The following is a 24,017-nucleotide window of genomic DNA, read 5'->3' on the forward strand; positions in this document are numbered from 1 at the left end:
ATATAGAAGGAATTTAAGAAGAGTTATTCATTCTTTTAAGACTTATAGATAACCTTCAGTATTTTTTGTTTGTTGTTTGTTTGGATGGGTTTTTTTTAGGAGAAAAACTCATATAACAAACAACAAAAACAGTACAATGTAGTGTGTGCTGGCTGAGCTTATAGCTTTGCCTGTTCCAGAACAAAGGCAGACATTCCTATCAAGGTAAGCCCAAGGGGAGCTGAGCCTTGAAAGGAATGTGAGATTTTTGAGTAGTTGGAAACACAGAAAATTTTGAGTATGTTTTAATTTTTATTCTGTAAAAATTTATTCTGTAAAAATTCTGAAAAAAATTTATGCAGACCATCCATATAGTCGTCAGTAGAAAGTAATGCTGAGATATAAATAAAAGCCAGACTGTAGAAGGCCAAGAGCAGACAGCAGGTCCTACCAGGTCAGTAATTCACTTGGCCTTTGACATGATTTTTCTAGCTTTGCAGAACAAAAACGTTAATACATTTTTGAGAAATGACAAACAGCACTACTGAAGAACGTAAAGGCAGTTCCTACTCTGGAAGAGAGGAAGCAAACAGCACTAGAAACTGCAGCACACACCACCCAACACAAAGCATGTTTTTTGTAATCCACGGGAACCCAGGTGTTTAATCATTCACTTGACAAGAATCAGGATAAAGGCCTAAGCAATGGCAGGGGCATCCATGATGATTTACTGATCAAAGCCTATTAGGGCAGTTCTTGTCGAACTGGGTTGAGTTTCTCTGAAATTACCTTTCTAAGTAACATCAACAGGAGTGAGCATGGGCTGCACTGAACTTTCTACATGTTAGTTCATAAAGTAACTAAAAATCACTTACCTGTTATCCACTGAGTGGCATAGTAACTTTTGAAGTATAAAAGCAAGTACAATGTAGAAGTGAAACTCAAAGCTTTTTGCAATTTTGTCTTTCATCTGAAGATAGCAGAATATTTTTTTCATACAATGGATTGAATAAAATCTTTCTCTGGGTTCAGTATATTTTATCCGAGCTTCAATATAGTTCTGAACAAATACCAGTAATAGTGAATGTATTTATGTGTATCATATCTTCAAATAATGTGGCAATAAAGGCAAATACACAGATGGACACAAGTGCTTCCGGGTTCTGTATATATACGAAATAAAGTCTTATACAGAGTAAGTCATCAATAATAACAGCACATTCTTCTGGAATCATTAAGGTTTTAGTGGCTCACAGAAAAGAACTTTGCCATAACATCGTTTTAAAAGTGTTTTACTTTAATTGTTTCACATTAAAATATCTTAGATATATTTTTCCTTGCATTTCTGGTATGAAATGTAGCCAGTTGTATGTGTTCATGATGACTAATACTACTGATTAGAGTCCTGTACTATTCAGATAATGATTTTACCCTTTCATTATTTTCACTATTAATTAATGTATTATTTCACTCTCTTCTCTCCCCCCTCTCTTTCTCTCTCTTTGTTTCTTTCTTTGTGTGTGTAAGAGGGGGAGGGTTTTAGTGCAGGGAAGTGTTAGTGAATGGGTATGGAAGTCACAGAAACCCTTTTGGGAGTCAGTTCGCTCCATCTTTTTCAGGACCTGGGGATTGAACTTGGGTCTTCAGGCTTGTGCAGCAAGCACTTTTACCCACTGTGCCATCTGGTCAGCCTTTGACCCTATTTCAAATATCTCTGAATGTTTATATTTTTAATGCTTTTATTTTCATTGATTTTTTTCGTGTGTGTGTGTGTGTGTGTGTGTGTGTGTGTGTGTGTGTGTGTATGTATGTGTGCCTACATGTATACCACATGAATTTCTGATACCTGAAGATGCCAGAAGAAGGCTTGGAGTTACTGGTGGTGTGATCCATCTGGTGTGGGTGCTGGGAACTAAACCCTGGTCCTCTGCAAGAACAGTGGGTGCTATTAAAAATTTACCCATCTCTCCTACCTCTAAATGTCTATAATCTTTTTTAAATATCACTTTATGCCAGCACATCAAATTCTTCTCCTGGAGCCATCTCACAATAGAGAATAAAAAACTCAAACTGGGAGTTGGGCATACTGTGAACCAAATGGGACCTGGCTCAATGCTAGCTCCTGTGAGCTGATGGTCTCTATATTCCCTTCGGAAGTTATACAAGAATCCTGCATTAACACTACCCATGACCCATGACCCATGACCCATGACCCAGAACCCCAAGCCATGGGCAGTTTCTTCCTTTAAGCTTTATAGCAGCTGATATGCAAATCACAGCTTGTTCCTTCTTACATACTTCAAAAACTACCATAAAATAGTAGCACTTTAAGACATTAATATATTCAGCACATTTCCACCTGTATATTGATCTTCACACAGAAATTATGACAGAATCTGAGGAATGGAAGAATCAATAGAGGTCCCTGAACTCCATAACCTGCCCTCTCTTATGTCGCTACTATTACATCCATACTGAATGGCTATCCTTTCTGATTCAGCACAATTTCTATACCTGGAAACCTGCTGTCTCTAGATATCTGATAATGCTTGGTTTCCTTCAACTGCTGGAAGATTACACCTAGTAACATAACACCATAGCATCTTACTATTGGTGCCTTGTGCTCATGTGGGGTCAAATTTCATCAGGTGGACATTTGGCCACAAAATGAAGATGCTCTGACATGCTCCGGGATTAGCTTTTTCCAGGTTAAGCATCCCCATTTTCACAACTATTCCTCTAATGATGTACTCTTAAGCAAACTTACCATTCATATACCTTTCCTACTGGACTATGTGTCTCTTTAAAGTCGTTGGATTAAAATAATTGGATCTAGAGTCAGAGAGATAATGACATTTCATTTCCTTTGTCACAGACACTGCCCATTCCTTGAATGTCTTCACACAAGACACTCAGGACCAAGCCATTTGTGGTCAAGAAATGAAAACAAAATTATTTTATTCCCCAACAGATTCAGATGGAAACTGCTCATAATATAATGTCCCAGAAAAAAAGCCTGAAGAAGAATCAAGGCGTGCCCATAAGAAATTACATATGAGATACGTATATATTCATGTTCTATCAAAGCCATTGAGAGTTCCATTTCAAACTGAAAATGCCGGCATCATCAGGACATTTGGGTATCTTTCATAAGCCTCAATTCCCTCTGTGTATATACAGGCACCAGTCAGCTAGCTCAATAATAAACATATAAAATCTCTATTTGCAAGAAAAATAGGTAACTGTTCCCTGCAGCTTGTGAAAAACTTCAACCCTTACCTGCTACAATGAGCATGTTTTGTCTGCCTTGTACCCAGCCTGGTCTATTCCATACCCTTTTCTATTCTATTCTATTCTATTCTATTCTATTCTATTCTATTCTATTCTATTCTATTCTATTCTATTCCATTCCATCCTAACATGCCCCATTCACTTGTCTCACCATATTTGTACCATATAGAGTAATTAACATAGGTTCATATGAATAATCAAGGTTTGCACATGTCTTAGTTACTTCTTTAATTGCTGTGAGAGAATCCCCTGACTGAGCAGTATAAGCCTTAGAGGGTTAGTTATGCTCACAGCTCAAGGTACAGTCCTTAGAGTGGGGGGAATCAAGGGAGCGGTGCTTGAGGAGTGGTCTCATTGAATCTACAGTCAGGAAACAGAGTGTGAATGCTTGTGGTGAGGTCACTTTCTCCTTGCTGTACAGTCCAGTCCAGGATCCCAAGCCAGTGAATAGGACCACCCTAGAGGACATGCATTTTAATCTCAATTAACCCAAACATGATAATCCCCACGGGCATGCCCAAAGGCCCATTTTCCAGAACATCCTGGATTTCATTAAGTTGACAGTTAAGATTAACCACTACAATATACATGGGTATTCTATACCACACTTCTCATTTTCTTTCTTTGTTCATTTGCCACCATTCTGTTTATATCTGTGCATGGTCCCAAGAATGCATATAGTACTTATTGGGCTGTGTGTGTGTGCGTGTGTGTGTGTGTGTGTGTGTGTGTGTGTGTGTGTGTGTGTGTGTGTGTGTGTGTGTCCAAGAAAAATCTTGTTTTTCCTTAATAAATCTATGCCCCTTGTCTTAGTCAGATTTTTTTTTTTTTGGTTTGGGGATCCTAAGGGTGTTGTTTGATTTTAAGTTGTTTGTTTTTATTGCTACAACAAAAGCCCTGAGTAGTATGTAAAGAAGAGGAATTGTTTCTTATACTTCTGGAAGCTGGAAAGTCAAGACCACAGCACTAGCACATTGGGGGGCCTTGGTTCTTGCATCATAACATGGTGATGTCATCTGATAATGACACAGAGGGAGCATTTAGCTTAGGATTCTTCCCTTTCACCAGTGCCATCATGAATAGCCTAGCCTCAGGCAGCATCTAATGCTCATTACTTCCCAAGATCCCACTCTGAATACATTAACATGCTACTGAAGATCACATTTTCACCACATGATATTTTATGTGATATAGTCAAATGATAGCCTAGCCCATCTGGTTTTAGACATTTCCTTAGGCTTTTGTTCTTTGTTTTGCTCGTCTTTTGTTTTTAAAAATTTATTAACCATTAAGAATAAAATGTATCATTTATCTGTTTTGCCCTGATTAAATTCATTTAAGAATACATTATTCAGGGTTGGGTAGGTTAATTCAGTCAATAACATACTGGCGGCACATGCATGAGGCCTGAGTTTTAATTTCCAGCACCTAATTTAACACTGGGCATAGCCATGCATCTGAAACCCAAGCACCAGGAGGCAGCAACAAGCAGATCCCCAGAGATCTCTGGCCACCCAGCCTATTGGGTCAGTGAAATGCAGTTTCAGTGACAAAGTCTGTCTCAAAATATAAGATGGAAAGTTTTACAAGAAGACATTGAATGTTGCTGTCTGGCTTCTAGACGGACACACATGTGCAAACGCAAACATAGACACACACACACACACACACACACACACACACACACAATTGTTTTTTATTTGAATTAGAAACAAGATTGTTTTACATGTCAATCCTAGTTGTTTTAAATCCCCTAATTCATGCCTGTTAAGATCTTCCCCAACTATAAGGTAGAGTCGAAAAGACAATACATTCCTAGTGTAGATGCCTGTCCACCTTTCTCCTATACAACAAATGTGGCTGGACTAGGTGCCCCATGAAGCTTCCATAGAGAAGAGTTATAAGAATGGCTAAAAACAATGCATGTGGAGATGCACTACTGTGGTGTGTTTGGCATCACTCCTTCCTATCATTGCTCGGTTTCCTGCACAGCTTACCTGTCCTCAGTTATGTGGCCGATCTGTAAGCCCGTTCAGTTGATCACACTACCATTACTACCTCTGCTGGCATGGCCTTTAAGAAATATCCACAGGCCTTTATGTCTGCCCAGTGAGAAAAACAGCAACAAAAAATGTCAGGAACCGGTGACTCCAGTATTTGTCAACACCACATGTATTTATGTTAGTCTGTCTTATTAGGTTAAATAGCATTGGATCCAAGAGTAGAACTGTTATTCACTCACAATGATAATTCAAGACTGAGAGTATCACACAAGTACAGTCATCCCTAGCTATCAACAGACCATTGCTTCTACAGCCAATGATGATCCTCAATCCACGTATGCTAAGGTCACTTACATGAAGTGGTACTTGCATAAATGCCAACAGCCAGATGCTCTGCATGCCTTAACTCACCTGTAGATTACTTATACTGATTAACACAATGTAAATACTGGGTAGATGGATGCTGCATGGTCCCCTGGTCAACAACAATAGAGTCTCTAGACCTTGAGAACAGATCTCATCATTGTTAGTAGGCCTGGGGTGAAGTTGGGAGTCTCCCCAGAGGTGGCACTCACAGATGTGGAGGGCAAGCTACTCCCTCTAGTCTCAGGGAAACCCTCTGCTGCTTCTCTCCAACTTTCTCTTCCAAAGAAGCAAAACAAACAAAAGACCAACATAACACTTCCTCCATTGTGAAGAAAAATAAAATCAACTAATGATTTTCCATGATCAAAATTTCTCTGCATCATAGTTTCCATAATAATGTTGCTTAATGTCGAGATCATACTAACATTGACTAAAGAGACTTACAGGAAGGAGGCACTGTGCATCCTGAGAGGATCAGGTCTAAAAATATAACAATGCTGTCTGGTAAGTGGCACAGCTGAGTCTTATATTAAGCCCCACTGATCCAGCTCGAGTGGGAGCGAGTCAAGCTGAGCCCTCACATTCTCCCTGAGAAGCACAAGCCCACACTTTTGGGAAGAACACAAAGACATCAGAAACAGTTTTGGTTGACCTAGTAGACTTTGGCTGGCTAGCTGTTTTTACTTTTTACAGAAATATGTTTGGAGACAGGACACAAGGTTTTCACATTTTAATGGTGATGCTTATAGGTAACTTACTTTCTTCTTATTATGTAGATAAGATAATTGGTATTGTTGCTACAGTTTTTAAGTTGTTTATTTAACTACTAATATTTAGTGCTATAACAGATACTATTGCTATAAGAAAAGTAGAACTTGAAGCAAGGGAATGTGGATATATTCACACATTAAACCTTTGGCTTTTTTCGTTTAATTTCCTCTCAAATTTCTATTTTTTTGAAAAGAACTTCTAAGTAATTAAAATAGATCAAAATGCAATTATTTTTGTTTTCATGGAGATTTTTTCTACAGGATATTTCATTATCAACATGATTTACAGTGAAAATTATGGAAAAAGTCAATTTATAGACAATAATAAACATGCCTTCACAATGTAGCCCACATTGTCCTTAAAGTCTGGATCCTCCTAACTCAACTTTCCAAGGGCATGGGTTAAAGGTATGTGCCACATGTCTGGATCCCTTTCTAGCCACAAATGTCCTATATTCTGATTAATATTTGCAGTATACCAGGTGGTGGAGATTTTTCTATCAAAACTATTTTTAGAAGTGACATGATATAGAATCATATGTTATATTAGAATTTTAGAAAAAAACAAATTGTAAGATTTTAGTTAACTGAATTGATTCAAAATGACTAAGCTTTAAGTAATCTGCATTATTCATTAAGTCTTGGACATGAGCAACCAAATAACAACTACTAAAAATCCCCAATGGAAAGACTGACTGGCAGGTATAATCCCATGAATATCAACCACCTGATTCTTTTATTTTGATAGACAGCAGACCTTTTCCTTTGCCCAGTCACTGAGATAACCACAGAAAGAATTTTCTTTTTTTTAATTTTTCTATCTTTATTTTACTTTTACTGTATGAAATGGTTTGCCTTGCATGTATGTTTGTTCACCACATATGTACATGCTTCCTGTGGCAGTTAGAAGAGGGAGTTAGATTCACTGAAAGAGCAGTCAGAGGCAGCTATGAGCCACTGTGTGGGTGCTGGGAATTGAACCTGGATCCTCAGCAAGAGCAGCCAGATCTCTTAACCACTGAGCCATCTCTGGAGCCCCAGTGAAAGAATTTTAAGTGTGTTTTCCCCACTTTTTGTTGACCTAGTTCACCAAATAATCTGACCTTATTGTGATGTTTGCAGAACTGATTTTAAACAGACAAGAGCACAAGTCACAGAGACAGGCTTCCTTTCTTTTTAAACGATGGCAAAATGCAATTTTTATATGTATCAGGGAAATATTTTGCCAAGTTACTGGTATTTTGTGAAAGATCATATCTGTATATTTTAGGGGTTAAAAAAACATACAGTACCAACTGTAAAGAAAGCACTGTCGTGGGCATTTATATGCTGAACAGATACAAATGAAGGCAGCTGGGACTGTAAGGAAATAAACATCCTATTTCGGGCCTTGGTAGTCTCACTTGTGGAGTTTTAATGGCTCCTGGCGCGTCTTCCTGTCTCTAGTTTCTTTCTCTTCACTCATCCCTGTGGGACTGACCTTTGGAAGGGACCACGTTGGTCTTCCAGCCCACGTTTACCACATCATTTCCACTGCCAAAAAGTAAATAAGTAAATAAATAAAATGATAAAACTTTGTAGGCTCCAGCTCTCCAATCTGACTACATTGGCCAAACCTTTATAACTTGATCTTCCTCCATGAACCTTCCATGGCAGCCAGTTTGCCAAATACAATCGCCACTTAGGAATGTTTTCAGATTTTCTGTCCAGGGTTTTTCTCTGCTAATTTGTGCACACGATGATTTTATTTTTGTCAATCCGATTTATGTCTGAAATGTAGATTCAACATTATTTCTCTAAAACTTTCGGGGCCATCTGGAGTGAGCCTGCAATGGCTGCTGTCGCTTTTGCCTGTGCAGTTTGCTGGGATCTATGAAGTGCTGCCTCTCTGATGTGTATTTGCTCACACAGCCCACTTTCTTTTCCTACATTTGTCCTATATTCATTAAGCTCAGTAAGACCTCATTGTCAACGATGCTATCTACATGAATTTGTCCATGTACTATATAACATCACTGTTTATTTGATTCTAATTACTAGCTCTCAAGAGTGTTCACTGTCTCTGATTCGAAGCCTGTACTAAAACTTTTCTAAATATGGTATGCTGGTGCCTGAGTTTGTTCTTTACAGATTATCTGCAATCATTGAAAGCCTGCTGTGTGCATTGTATTTTTCATAAATGCCATACCATTATACTGTAATCGCATTTATATCACACCATTGTACTGTAAGCACATCAAGGTAGAGTCTTTGGCTTCCACATCCCACAATATTCTGTGAGAGTAGGACACAGAGCAGTACTTTGCAGATTTTAAGGAACTGTAAATTGAATGTTTAATGAATTGTTAAGGTGTTTTGTTGTAGGTACCAAACTAAGTTCTAGGAGAAATTAAAATGCAGACTATCACAATAAAAACTTCAGGCTTTTTAGACTTTAGATGGGTTTCAAGGGTAGATAAAGGTTCTTGGGAGGCAATTTGGAGTTGTGTGTCTATAAAGAAATGTCTAGTTTTGTGTTTGTTGTCTGTATAGGGTCATTTTGTGCAACTGAGGCTCTTCTGGCACTCACTGTATAGCCCATGCTGGCCTCAACCTCCTAAATGCTGGGATTAGGAGCATGTCCTATCCTGCCTGACAAAAATTTCTCTTGGTGAAATACTTGCTGGTTTCTTGCTCAAATATGTAAAAACCAAATTTGTGGGAAATTCCTTCTAATATAAAAATTCAAACTCTTGATGTAGTTAAAATTTCTTTAGAATTCTCCTTTATAGCTAATCTTTACTTATGTTATATTCATTCTCTATATCCATTAAACAGATCAATTCCACATAACTCTATTCTTTCCATTCGTAGAGCATTTAGAGCGTGTATCCTCAGCACTGTGCCAGCACTGTGGGAGACTCTAAGTAAATTATAGTACTTTACCATTCTCACAGAACTTAAAACATTTTTGAATTAGCAGAGCTAATGTGAAAGCTATCCAAGTAAAGTAAAGTATAAGTATGACAGAAACCTTCCAATAAAGTGCCTTAATGTCTGGTATGTAAGTGCAGGTGGAGAGTGAAAAATTATCATTTCCTAAATTAATAAGTATAAAGAGAGAACACTTTAGGTTGTGGATAAAATTCAATCCCTTATAAAAATATTTGTTACTTTAGAAAAATCATTAATTAATTAATTCATTTGAAAGATTAATTATCAAATGAATTTTTGGTTTTAGGAGTTCTTGGAATTTTCAAATATGAGCCAAGTATTAAACTAAGGCTTACATACCGATTAATGAATAAAACACATTTTCTTTCCCTACTGGAATTTAGAATCTAATGAGATTCTAGACTAATACCGGGTAATTCTCTTGTTTACTTTATATTATTATTTCAAGACTCTTCAATTTGCAGGGCAGAACAAATAACCACATTTTATAAATTATCTTTCAATGACCAAGCACTATTTGAATTTTGTCAGTAAGAGTAATTTGTTTTTGTTTTTGGATACTACATTTTAGTAATGGTAGCACCTTTTGAAAACTTACCCAATAAACAGATTTGCAGTCATTTACATGACCTAAAGCAACCTGTGCAAATCTTTGTAATGTAAATGCCATTATTTCATTCCCCCCCCTTTTTTTTTTTTTGGTTTTTCAAGACAGGTTTTCTTTGTGTTGCTTTGGAGCCTATCCTGGCACTCACTCTGGAGACCAGGCTGGCCTCGAACTCACAGAGACACACCTGCCTCTGCCTCCTGAGTGCTGGGATTAAAAGCATGTGCCACCAATGCCCAGCTTCATTCCCATTTTTTTGAGGAGAAAAGTAAGACTTTCAAAGCAAGAGGAACCAATGTGCTGAAGATCAAGACAGTCTAGCTGTGGTTTTCACCCAACCCAACACTATCAAGATGGGGACTTTGTATGACAGGTTTGTAATAGAAAGTAAAATAACAGTGAAGACAGAACCTGAGGAAAGAGTCCAAAATTGTATCCAGAACCATTGCCAAAAGAAGACATTTTCTATTTTTGTTTTGTTTTTATAATATTAATGTCATATGTATAAAATTAAAAAGGTAAGTATAGGTATACCTGGGAAAATAACATATGCATATTAATAGCCAGAATGACTAGTTACACATGATTGTCAGTTAAGACAGTATCAAACTGGATTTTAAAACATGATTTAGGGTCCAGCTGTAGAAACATTTTAGAACTTAAATTTTGGACTTTCTAAACATCAACTTCTGCAAAAAGAGCTAAGAACATGTGAAATGATAAGTCTTTACTCCATCTGCCCAAGCCCCGCCTCCACATGGATACACAGAATAACACACAGAGTCTTATATTAGTTTACAATGCTGCTGGCCAATTGACTAGGATTTCTTATATGCTAGCTCAGTCTTAATTATCAACCATAATCATAAGACTTATCTTATGGAGGATGCCAGCAGAATGTGTCCTGTCTTGCCGGGATCACATGGTGGCTCCAGAGCAGAGAGCAGGAAGAAGAGGAAGAGCAAGAGGATGATTTCCTTCTTGTCCCTGCTTATATCCTGAGTTTGCCTGCTATGTCACTTCCTGCCTGGATCTCTTTACTGCATTTCCTAGAATCTTCCTTGACTCCTAGTCCCACCTATCTTGCTTTCCTATTGGCCACCAGTACTTTATTTATTAACCAATAAGACAAACATATACACAGAAGGGCCTCCCCCTTGCAAACATCTCCCTTGCAAACTGCAGATGGTTATGAACAGAAATGCAATGTGGATTAAGGTATTGGGGAAAAATCATAATGTGTTCTACAGATGTCAATTTGGTTTTGTTCACTTGCATTTGTAGCCACTCCTAAAAACTGTCTGTCTACATTTGATGTCTGCAACTGAGTTAAAACACTTACCAAAAGCCAGGGAGGAAAGGGTTTGTTTTGGTCTATAGATCATTGTCCACCATTGAGGGAAAGCAGGGCAGGAGCTTAGAGCAGAACCAGGAGGCAGAAACTCAAGCAGAGACCATGGGGGAAAGCTGCTTGCTGGCTTGCTCTTCATGGTTTGCTCAACCTAGTTCCTTATAGAACCCAGTACCAATTGCCCAGAGATGGTACAACTCACAGTGGGTTATGCCCTTCCCATCAACTGTTAATCAAAAAATGCCCCATAGACCTGCCTAGGGGCCATTCTGCTGGAGGCAATACCTGAAGTGAAATTCCTTCTTCCCAAGTGACCTAGCTAGTGCCATGTTGACAAGAACTAATAAGCATGGTGTCCTATTCTTGTCAGATTGATTAAAAGAGTTCTAATAATTCTGTTATGGGTACTGTTCTATTTTTCTTGAAATCAAGAACAAGATTGTATCAAAGTTAAAGAAAAGTTATCAATAAGAACTTGTAGATGTCTTATTTTATGTAAAAATGCAGAAAGAAGAATGAGCCCTTCCATGAGTCTGCAGCTCTTCATTGTGAGAGATGTCTGTATCTATATATTTAGAACACTTTGGTTCTAGGGGTTATAGGATGGTACAACAAGAAGGAAAGAAATCATTCTTTCCAAACAGAATAGCGGAAAATAACAGGATAAATAGGAACTGAGAAAAGCATCCACAAATTCATCATTTTTAATCTAGGATCATTGCCAAAAGCATAGTTCCCCTCTTTTTGTTTTGTTTTCGTGTTAATGCCATATGTATATTTGACAATAGTAACTTGAAACTATTGCTATCATTGACAAGTATTCTATTTCTAGAAGAATTCTAAGTCTGTTGTGACTGCTCTTTTCACACCATGTGTGAAATAATATAACTGATTTTAGTTTTCCTCAAGTATTACATTTACTCCATCACATATGTGTATGTGTATGTATGTATATATATATATATATATATATGTGTGTGTGTGTGTGTGTGTGTGTGTGTGTAATTTATATGAAGCTTCTATTAATGATTTGATTATATATGGCCACGGAAGTGTGTACACATTTAACCAATTGCTTATTATTTAACAGGAATACACTGTGAAGAAGACATCGATGAATGTCTACAAAACCCTTGCCAAAATGGTGGTACTTGTGAGAACCTGCCTGGGAATTATAGCTGCCATTGCCCCTTTGATGACATTTCTGGGACATTTTATGGAGGAGAAGACTGTTCTGAAGTTCTTCTGGGCTGCACTCATCACCAGTGTCTGAATAATGGAAAATGCATCCCGCACTTTGAGAATGGCCAGCATGGATTCACTTGCCAATGTCCTTCTGGCTATGCTGGGTCACTGTGTCAAACTGACACCACACTTTCTTTTGAGAGCAATGGCTTCCTGTGGGTCACAAGTGGCTCACATACAACCCTACAGTCAGAATGTAATGTATCCTTGAGGTTTCAGACTGTTCAACCAAACTCACTTCTCCTTTTCCGAGGCAACAGGGATATGTCTATGAAGCTGGAGTTGCTAAATGGCTGTGTTCACTTATCAATCCAAGTCAAGAACCAATCAAATGTGCTTTTATATATTTCTCACAACACTAGCAATGGAGAATGGCATTTGGTGGAGGTAATATTTGCGGAAACTATAATGCTTACCCTAATTGGCAGCTCCTGCAAGGGGAAGTGCACCACTAAGACTTCTTTTCCAGTTGAGAATCAGCCATCACTATGTGCTTTTCAGAACACTTTTTTGGGTGGCTTACCAGTGGGAACAACCAACAACAGTGTGTCTGTGCTTAGCGTCTACAACGTGCCGTCCACACCTTCCTTTGTAGGCTGTCTCCAAGATATTCAATTTGATTTGAATCACATTACTCTGGAGAACCTTTCGTCTACCTTGTCACTAAACGTCAAAGCAGGCTGCATGAGAAAGGACTGGTGTGAAAGTGAACCTTGTCAAAACAGAGGACGTTGCATCAACTTGTGGCAGGGTTATCAGTGTGACTGTGACAGGCCTCATACAGGCTCCAACTGCCTAGAAGGTGAGAGGAGTTGGGTGCCCTGGAGTGCTTGTGCCTCAGAGCAGAGCTGTGTCAGAAATACCTGTTAGGAAACATAAGGAGCCTCTCAGGACTTAGGCTGATGCTTGCTCACTAAGAGATAAAAGGGGGTGTCACTGGCGTGTATTAATTATGAGTGGGTTTCATAGGACAGCTAAGCTCTACTTGGGCTGCAAAGTAAAATAATGATGATGATGATAAATTACAGTAAGCTAATAGCTCCTATCAAAATGGTTTCATCTAGGTGGTAAAAAGCTCTTAGAACTTTGTCATTTGTTGCATATCAGAAATGTATGGAAAACTTTATTTGGACAAGATGTCATCTTTTGGAGAACTGGGAGCTGTAGACACAGACTTCAGAGTCACTCACTACTACTGTATCCTGTGCTTGGCAGAGGCTCAGTGGATACCCACTTCCTTGCTTTCTCTCTATGCAGTTTGTCCTTCCTTAAGAATCATGCTTAGGGTTAGCTGGTTGACAAACCATCAGTTCTATTCAGAATTGTCCCTTCCACAGTCTTCTTGTGCAAAGCAGATAGGTGTCTTCAGTAGAGACAGGAGAAGACATGAAATGTATTAGCAGTACAACTCGGTAGTTGGCACACACAGCCGATCCTATTCCTCCAGCATATCAGTTTGAAGTGTATTGCAAATCCTTTACTTCCCACACCACTCCAAAGACTGCCATGGATAACAATCAATACATATCTGCTCACTTTTATTATTATTATCATGCACTGTGAGGGAACTCTAACAGACTGCTTTGAAGTCCGGCTGCAATTTACTCCAACATTTCAGAATAAGTCCAAATAGGACAGCATCTGGTAAATAGTCTTCTCTGTTTTATATGAAGTAAAAATGAAAACCAGCCGTAGCCTATACCCTACTCCATGTTCAATGGCTAAGAATTATTAGAAACTATTCACAGGTTTACCCTCACCACAACATTCATTACAATCGCGGACCTGTTTGACAATGAGGCATGGCATCTGCTGCTCTATGTAATATTTTAAATGGCATGGCAAGTTGTTTTGTGATTATTTTTAAAGGAGAAAAGGTGGAATTATGCTGAGGAAATGGTTCACTTTTTGAAGAAAAATCTAATTGACCCAAGGCAATATTTTTACTACATATACAAAATAACAAACAGATGCGGACTCATTTTGACTGGCTTCCAGATGCAGTGACCCGTGAGGTTAACACTGACCGTGGGGATGCTGACTGTCCTAGGAAATAGATTCGAGGGATGCCAATCCAGTGGCTTCTGGTTTGCTTTATATTTTTTCTAACTTGGAAAACAATGAACTTTTTAAATCAAATTCCTGATTTGGTTACACTCTATATTTCCCCAAACAGTCTGATTATTGTCCTGCACTCACACTGAGTGTGGTTATACTCTCTATTCTCAGACTATTTGAAACTGTTTAACCCACATTTGGTATCAAAAGATTATAGGGCAGGAATGTCATAAAACCCATTCTTTCTGAGAATTTTTGGGAGAAGTTTAAAGGAAAGTTATATTTTTTGTATCACCTCTGAACCGTGAAGTTAAAATATTTTGTACTGCTGGGATCTATGGGGGAATGTTTTGTGTATTTTACTCCTCTTACACATGCACATGGGTACACACACACACACACACACACACACACACACACAGACACACACACACTTAAAAACACAAATGAGAACTTAGAGTATATCTGCTATATGTGACACACTAAAAATCTAGAGAACGAACCACCCACATAAGGATTTTTCAAGATATATTTATTGTTTTATTTTATGTATATGTGTGTGGATCTGAGTGTATATGTTTATGCACCACATTAGTGCAGATGCCTGTTGAGGTCTGAAGATCCCCTGGAATGGGAGTTAAAGATAGTTTTGATATGGGTACTGGGAACCAACTCTGGGTCCTCTACAAGGACAGCAAGTGTTCTTGATCATTTGAGCCATGTCTTCAGCCCTCAAATAATGATTCTGGAACAATGTTTACCGCTGGAAAACACAATGAAAGAAGACAGGCTGGATACAGTATTTGCTGGTCTGAGTAACACAGCAGGTGTAGAAGTTAACAATATCTTGAAGCTGATTTCAAACACCTTTCATGCCCTGTAAGGGGGGTTTGAGAAGGTTTGAGTGGGGCCCTGAAGTGCCTGCAGTGTTAACATCATACGTATTGTGTGATGTGTCAGAACAAGAATTCTGGAATATTGTTCTAAAGGAGTGTATCACACACCTCTTGTTTTATTTGAGAAGTATCTATCTAAAAACAAAACAATTTATAGATATTTACCTCCCTCTGTTAGGTTTGACAAGGCTTCATTCAGTAGCTGGATTTTTTTTTTTTTATTGCAAACCTCTGCTTTGCACCTACTTCTGGAGCATTCATTATTCCATCTTGCCTCAAATTTCCAGGCCATGATTTCCTTCCATTTCTCTGGACTATGGTTTACCCAAAGCTTTCATTTTCTCATACAGTTTCCATCAGGGATGTTCTCACTTAAGGACTAGCATCTCTTCTTCTTGGGAATTGCTAAATATTTGAGGGAAAATATTTCACACCCGTCATCCTACACATACATATTACTTCCCTCTAGTGTCTCCCTATGACATGGTGCTGAGACTTCGTCTGCTGCTTGCTCCTCTTGTACATTTGTCTTTCTAAAAGGTGATACATGAATGTGCTTGAGGACACAGTGACATGGGACCTTAACTTTCCTCTTTCTATATAATATGCTGCCATTTGTCATATTAACATCACGTTAACTGTGTGGCACATTGTTTACCCACTGTCTTTTGTTAGTCATTGTTATTTGTGAGGCTACAGAGTCCTCTATCTTCTACCCTAAACTGATGAGTCACATTTAAATATAAATGCCTCCTACTTATTCTCATGAAATCTCATCAATCATTGAAATTTGTCAAATTATTTTCTCATCCACACATCTTTAGAACATATTGGCAATATGTATTAGTATCAAATCTTCCATGCTCAGAGTCAAGTCCTTCCTCTGTAGCTTATGGTGTTTCTAAAATCATGTAGCACATCACACACTCTGACTACCTGCTTGTGATTTCTGAAGAATAGGATTACTGGAGAGTCAAGTTTCTAAGGAAAAAAAGAAACCCATCTCTGCATCCTGTCTTTTATTCTGATCCACAAAGTGATGCTGCAGGCATCCTAGGATGACCAGCAGGGGCCCGGCCCCCTGAGCTTGAGGGATTTTTGTGCCTATCCTCAAAACTCAAGGGCTTCAAGAGCCCAATTTTCTTATTAAGCATTTTATCCTATACAAAAGTGCCACAGCGTGTTCAGAGATGTTAACCTCTTCAAAGAGGTTATTTTATCTGACAGTACCTTTGAAAGCTACCTGTAGTTGCCTGGAGCAGGTGCTGTCCAAATGCAGATCCACAATGCAATGTTCCTATAGGAATCAAGTCAGAGCTCTGAAAATGTAGCCTTTTATGCAGAAGGTCTTCAAACACAGATGGTTGTCTAAGCAAGATTCACGATGGTTCAGCTGAACTAAAATATGTCTTACTTTCACACAAACTTCAATTTGTGATGATATCTAACCATGATAGGGTATGATCTTTTTTTTCCTGGTTACAACTGACATGCGAAAACCCAAAGCAGCAATATCTTTATGACAGAGCTGTTGTCAAGCTCAGCAATAATTTCTGCATTGCAAATTCGATAGTCAGCTCTCAGCCCTTCTCAAACTTGACCTCAGTCAATTAACAAAATTGAACACTTCACCCTCCTAGAACCTCTTTCCCCAACTGTTTTGTCTCTTACTAAGTGGGGTGCCTTCCCCAAATTGAGCTTGCTCATCTAATTATTGATCTCTGTCTTGATATGGAGCAGTTCAACTTGATGACATGTCTGCTTCAGCATACCTCCACACAGCAGACATCACCTGGGCAGGATACCACAGAGGTACATGACATGCTCACACCCACATCTTTCTCTCACCAAGATGAGACTCAGAGGTGTCTAAAATTTCATTGTTTGGATTTTAGAGAGGCGATGGGAATGTTCTTTAGTTAATGATTGCAGAAGCTCCGTTTTTCTCTCCTTTGTAACTGATGGGCCTTTGTTGTAACCGAAAATGTGATGGTTTTCATTATAACTTAGAAGCACACAGAGTGAGGCAACCTTACCATTCTATTGAATAAGGCTGTGCAGAACTTGAGAAAGTGTCTGGTTGTGTATTCCTGAGAAAGTTTCATCTCCCATCCCTTCTTACATTTGAATGTAAAAATTTTTCTTTCTTTCTCCTTCCCTATTTGAAGAGTATGAAGCTGGAAGATTTGGCCAGGATGACTCTGCTGGATATGCCATCTTTAATCTTGATGACGATTATGGACAGAACTTCAGTCTCTCCATGTTTGTCAGAACACGCCAACCATCAGGCTTACTTCTGGCTTTGGAAAACAGTACTTACCAGTACGTGAGTGTCTGGCTAGAGCACGGCAGCCTAGCACTGCAGAGTCCAGGCCTTCCCAAGTTAGTTTTGAATTTTTTTCTTAGTGATGGAAATGCCCACTTAATATCTTTGAAAATCAAACCAAATGAAATTGAACTGTATCAAGCTTCACAAAACCTAGGTTTCATTTCTGTTCCTGCATGGACAATTCAAAGAGGAGATGTCATCTTCATTGGTGGCCTACCTGACAGACAAAAGACTGAAGTGTATGGTGGCTTCTTCAAAGGCTGTATTCAAGACATAAGATTAAACAACAAAAATCTGGACTTCTTTTCCAATTCAAAAAACAATGGACATGATGATCCAGTCCTTGTCAATGTGACTCAAGGCTGTCCTGGAGACAACTTCTGTAAGGTAGGGTCATTCATATCAACCATACACATAGTACATACTAAAATTGTATTTATTAAATAATTTATTATAATCATTCTGCTTTTCTCCTTGGCTTTTGAGACAGGGAATTCACTATGTAGCCCAGGATGGACTTGAATTCACAGCCTTCCTTCCTCAACTTCATAAACATGGGAATTATAGATATATGCCACAACATCCTACTGAACCATTTTTATATGTGAACAAATTGCTGATGACCCACCAGTCATGGAATATTTTTCATCTACATATCTCAAGAAACATTGGTAGAATTATAACAGACGATGAAAATGTGACAATGATTTTTTTATTGACATTGTGAATATGTAACAGCCAACATAACTCCAGTCACATGCTGCTCCCAAAATAACCAACTTCCCTGAGAATAGTAGTATTTTAAGCTACAAATTTTTAATGGTGTTCTATTGGTTTAGCCAAAATAACCCATTTTAGAAGATCCCACTAAATTTAATGTCAGCACCCAGCGTCAACAATAAACCCTCAGCTTCCCTTTGGTAGTTGGTTTTAAAATACTCTGAAATTTGATTCCTCAGAGCCAGTTCTTTGCTTCAAACACTCTTCCTGACTTCTAAATAGCTTTAATTATGTGAGATGGTTAGCTCTCCATGAGAACCACATTGACAACACTTGAACATCCATGAACTCCAATAATGTACTGTATACAAGATTCAGTTCTAAATATACATGAAGGAACCACTGTATTAGTTCTGTAGTAACACTTTTCTTGTAATTGAAATGATTTCACATTTTATTATATTGAAAGACTACTATATTAAAGGAAAATTGTCATCTCATTTATATATTTAAGATGGAGAAATTAAGGTCTATAAAATTACATAATGTTCTAGGGGTGTGGCTTAGTGGTAGAATACATGATTAGCAAGCTTAAAGACTGTATCCTATCCACAGAAGTGTAAAGAAAAAGAGAAGGGTATTCAACTAAGCAAAATCATTTAATAATATGCCTTAGATAAATGAAATGCAGGAACTAAACAAATACATTAAAAATGTTTGTATTTTGATTACTCTCTGAGCGGCCTTGAGAACTGAAATAATATTTGTTGCTGATGCAGAGGCAAAGCTAATGGGGCATACAGGATCAAGGACCAGTCCTCACTATTTCACCTGGCTGTGGGGTCTTGGACAGTTAGAGGCATAATAATCATCATAACCAGTGATAATAAATGTGTTCAAAGTGCATGGTAACTCATAAATTATGGAGAACATCATTGTGTTTCAATAACCCTTCTTGGGTCATAGATCAGTTTTATATTGTCTCTTTTCCTCTGTCATACTGTTGTTTCTTTCCTTTTTGTCTCTCCCACACCTCTGTCTATTGCTCTTTCCTCTGCTCTTTTAGTAAGCAACCTGAAATGGTAATAGTCAGCTATATTCTATATTATTAACAATGTGCAAAATGTCTAAAATGCAAAGATGTAGGGGAATTGGCATTTTAAAGTAACAGATGATCTCACCTTTAACATTTTCATATTTCATTTCCAATACTTTTTATCCCTTTGATTTTCTCTTTTTTCTCAGTCCAACCCCTGTCATAATGGAGGTGTCTGCTATTCCCTGTGGGATGACTTCTCCTGTTCCTGTCCTACAAACACAGCGGGGAAAGCCTGCGAGGAAGTTCAGTGGTGTCATCTCAGCCCATGTCCTCCCAGAGCGCAGTGCCAGTTGGTCCCTCAAGGGTTTGAATGTAGGTAGCATTCAAAGCTGTCATCCATCCAGTTTAGTTGGTGCATTTCAATTGTCCAAACAAGAAACAGTGAAAAAAAGAATTCAGGTATAGACAACTTAGAGAAACCAATGTGAGAAGTTTAACAAGCCTGGTGTGACCAATATCATGACCAGGATGGCCTCTGTGATTCATACTGGCCTGAGTTTCTGAGTAAGAAAATGGGCCATTGCAACAACGAACCCAACTCCTTGATTATTTCAATTTAATTTGTGAAGAACTAAACAAATAATACCTGCCCTTGCTTTCCCGATACCAAGAATACACAGTAATTGTGCATTTCTGCCTCATGGCTGTTCATTGATTTATGTACATGGCCACCATCATCTAAAGCTTCCTGGCATCTAAAACAGGGAGAGTATTGCCTAGTCTGCATGTTTCTTTGTATATGTCCTATGTGTATGTGTATCATGTGTATCATGATGTGCATTAGGTACAGACTTACTGTTTGTAGTAGCTGTGTGAGTGGTTTTCCAAGCAGAATACTAGTCATGATTTTTACCTAAGCACTGTGGTTTATGTGTTGTCTTTTTTTCTTAGGACAAATAATCCAGAGTCCAAATATAGCCAATGATCTATGTTCAAATTAAATGTGAATTTCTTCTCGTTATTCAAAACTTCTGCTACTAAAGATACGCTGTAAATCCTTCTATTCTCCAATGTCAACAGAAAAGTGCACTGGGAAGATGGAGCCTAGTAAAGCAGTCTTGATACAGCTCACAGTTGACCCCAAATTTACTTGATCTTCTGGGCATAGCAATTTTTGAAACAAGATTTGGAATTTTACAACTCTCCCTAGGAACAAGCTTATTAATTGAAGCAAATCTTGACAAAGAAAAGGCAAGATATAAAAGTGTATTGAACATTTTCCCCAGATCACAAGAAGTGGCTCCACTGTCTCATGCACACTTGCTAAATGAATCTACAAAACACCATAGACAACAAAGACATGATGCAATTGGTCATTTCATCTTTTGTTTAAAAAATACATAATAAAATGTTTGTTTATACTTCTTCTTTCCCAAATTCCATCTGGTAAGGAAAAATGTAAAATAACAGTGAAATCAAATGAGAGTTTTTAAAATCTAGTCAAAAACTTTATTTAAATTATAACCCTTGAATTATTCACTTAGAGTTTCTCCTGATGTGATGTTTGATCATTGCCTCACTTTCCAACACAAAAGTTGGTGTAACGCCCCAGATTATTCACTTTCTAATGCTCAGTGAAAACTTATTGAAGGCCAGGCAATAATCTCAGCAAAGGGACGGAGTAAACACTTCTATAGAAAGAACATTTGGTCCCATACAGCTCATACACTAGAACAGAAAGAGTTCAGAAACAAGTAAAAACTCAGCTTCAAATGGCAAGTGGAGTTATGAAATCATTTGGTAACAGACTAGAGGGAGGATACAAGGAAGACCTATTTTAACTTGGATAGCCAGGAGAAGGTGACATTCCAGCAGACAGCAACACTGAGGAGGTCCTGTGCATATGGGGAAGCCTGGAAAAAAAAAAGATTCCAGGTTTAAGTTACAGAGAGTATATAGGGCCTGTGTTGGAATAAGCTTCTTGATTTTGTGACTGTGTCATGTGAATGAGGAAGAGAAAGAATGTAATGAACTGGAAGTAGTTAAACAGGGCTCAGATCCCATAGACTTGGGGGGTAGTGTTTAGAATTTCCGCCTTGAACTAAGAAGTGTTTGTTAGAGACATCTTCAGCAACCACAGAAGTGGGGAAATTAAGAAGCAATCTTTTGTATGACCAATGATGGTGGCTGGTACAGAGCCTGGCAAGGTAAGTCCCCAACCGTGTTTTCAGGTCATTACTACTGAAAAAAATGAGAACAGAAAATTGGCCATTGTGTCCACAAGGACACAGAAGTCATTGTGACCTTGTCAGGAGCAATTTCAGGGAAGTGATAGGGACAAAATCAAAGAAAATGGGAGATGAGAAAATTGGAAGGAGTATATAAAGTATTACATTTTATAGTAACAAGAACAGAGAAATGAGAGGACAATTGAGGTAGTAGTGCTATGGGGTCTTGTGGGATCTTTTTTTTTTTTTAATTTTCAGCAATCATAGCATATTTGTACCATAATGGGGAAAATGACAAAAAGGGAAGGGAAATGTTAGTGCAGGGTAAAAAAAATGGATGCACATAGGAAAATGGCCAAAAATAGTAAAAATGAATGGTACCCAACACGGGAATTGAAAGCCTGACCTCTGAAAGAAATAAGGACAGGGTGTGTGTTGTGATGCTGAAAAGAGGGCTAGCCCAGATGCTATTGATTAGGTTGACACGTTTGGTAGAAATCTGGGGGCACTTCTATTTCTTATCTTGTCTCAAGGGTCTATATAGGAGACTATAAGTAGACATAGGGATAGATGCTTTAAGAGATAGAAAAAACTGTGAGTTAATAATCCTATAAGAATTGCAATAAATACAGTAAGATTGTCAAAAGTGCTATATATTTGATGCAATACATGAACGCAAATGTTATTGTTTCCTATTTTTTGCAACCACATGAAGTTACTTGGTTATAGGTGGCAAGTTGATACCTGGGCATGCAATTAGAGTTTTTGCAGCATAAATCAATCCATCATTGTGTAGCTGCATGTTGGTGAACTTAATCAGAAGCCAGGGTCCATTGTTAACTTATTAACTAATTAGGTCACCAAAAGTAAATTTGTGATTTCTGTGTGTTTAGTTTTTATTTTTAAAGTGGATAACCAAGACTTCCTTTATATAGGCCAATGGAAAACAATAATTGGCATTACAGGTTTTAATTGAAAAAAAATAAAGGCATGAGTTGAGTTTTAGTATTACAATAGGTAAGTTTGACATTCTGGCTTTATTTTATTTTATTTTTTGATGACCAAATTACTCACCTTCTGTGACTCTGAAGTTTTTCTCTTGTAAAGTAAGGACAGAAAATTCTATATTAGGCACAACTGATAGCAACTAGCACAATACATAATGTGTCCACCAGACAGACATCAGTGATATGATGATGACAAGCACGATGAATGAAAATAAGAGTTGGTTTCATCTTCTCACTTTAGGTATTGCAAATGCTGTTTTCAGTGGATTAAGAAGAGAAATATTGTTCCGAAGCAATGGGAATATTACCAGAGAGCTCACCAATATCACATTTGGTTTCAGAACACGTGATTCAAATATAATGATACTGCACGCAGAAAAAGAGCCGGAGTTTCTCAATATTAGCATTCAAGACTCCAGATTGTTATTTCAATTGCAAAGTGGCAACAGCTTTTATATGCTGCATCTGATGAGTTTGCAATTGGTAAATGATGGCATATGGCATCAAGTGACGTTTTCTATGATAGACCCACTGGCCCAGACCTCCCGGTGGCAAATGGGGGTGGACAACCAAACACCTCTTGTGACCAGCACAATTGCTACTGGAAGCCTGAACTTTCTGAAGGACAATACAGACATCTATGTGGGCGACCAAGCTATTGACAATACGAAAGGTTTCCAGGGCTGTCTGAGCACAATAGAAATTGGAGGCATATACCTGTCTTACTTTGAAAATCTTCACAGTTTCATGAATAAGCCTCAGGAAGAGCAGTTTCTCAAAGTCTCTACAAATGTGGTCCTTACTGGCTGCTTGCCACTAAATGCCTGCCACTCCAGCCCCTGTTTGCATGGAGGGAACTGCGAAGACAGCTATAGCTCTTATCAGTGTTCCTGTCTCTTGGGATGGTCGGGGACACACTGTGAAATCAACATTGATGAATGCTTTTCTAACCCCTGTATCCATGGCAACTGCTCTGATGGAGTTGCAGCCTACCACTGCAGGTGTGAGCCTGGATACACTGGTGTGAACTGCGAAGTGGATATAGACAATTGCAAGAATCATCGATGTGCAAATGGGGCCACTTGCGTCAGTGGAACTCATGGCTATTCTTGTCTGTGTTTTGGAAATTTTACAGGCAGATTTTGCAGGTGAGCACAAAGTGCATGCAAAACTCAGCCTTTTGGCGGCTGGGCT

At 38.3% G+C, this 24,017-nt stretch overlaps 1 protein-coding gene across 1 annotated transcript in view; it reads left to right on the forward strand.

The window, feature by feature from the left end:
- The window catches only part of Crb1 (crumbs cell polarity complex component 1), a 133,885-nt gene that overhangs the window by 70,563 nt on the left and 39,305 nt on the right, over nt 1-24,017 (forward strand). Inside the window, exons 7-10 of the mRNA XM_035445827.1 lie at nt 12,392-13,348; nt 17,669-18,216; nt 19,795-19,960; nt 23,065-23,971. Coding sequence (XP_035301718.1) covers nt 12,392-13,348; nt 17,669-18,216; nt 19,795-19,960; nt 23,065-23,971 — 2,578 coding nt within the window. The remainder of the gene's footprint in view (nt 1-12,391; nt 13,349-17,668; nt 18,217-19,794; nt 19,961-23,064; nt 23,972-24,017) is intronic.

The sequence above is a fragment of the Cricetulus griseus genome, chromosome 5 (assembly GCF_003668045.3).
Source record: "Cricetulus griseus strain 17A/GY chromosome 5, alternate assembly CriGri-PICRH-1.0, whole genome shotgun sequence".
Lineage (NCBI taxonomy): Eukaryota > Metazoa > Chordata > Mammalia > Rodentia > Cricetidae > Cricetulus > Cricetulus griseus.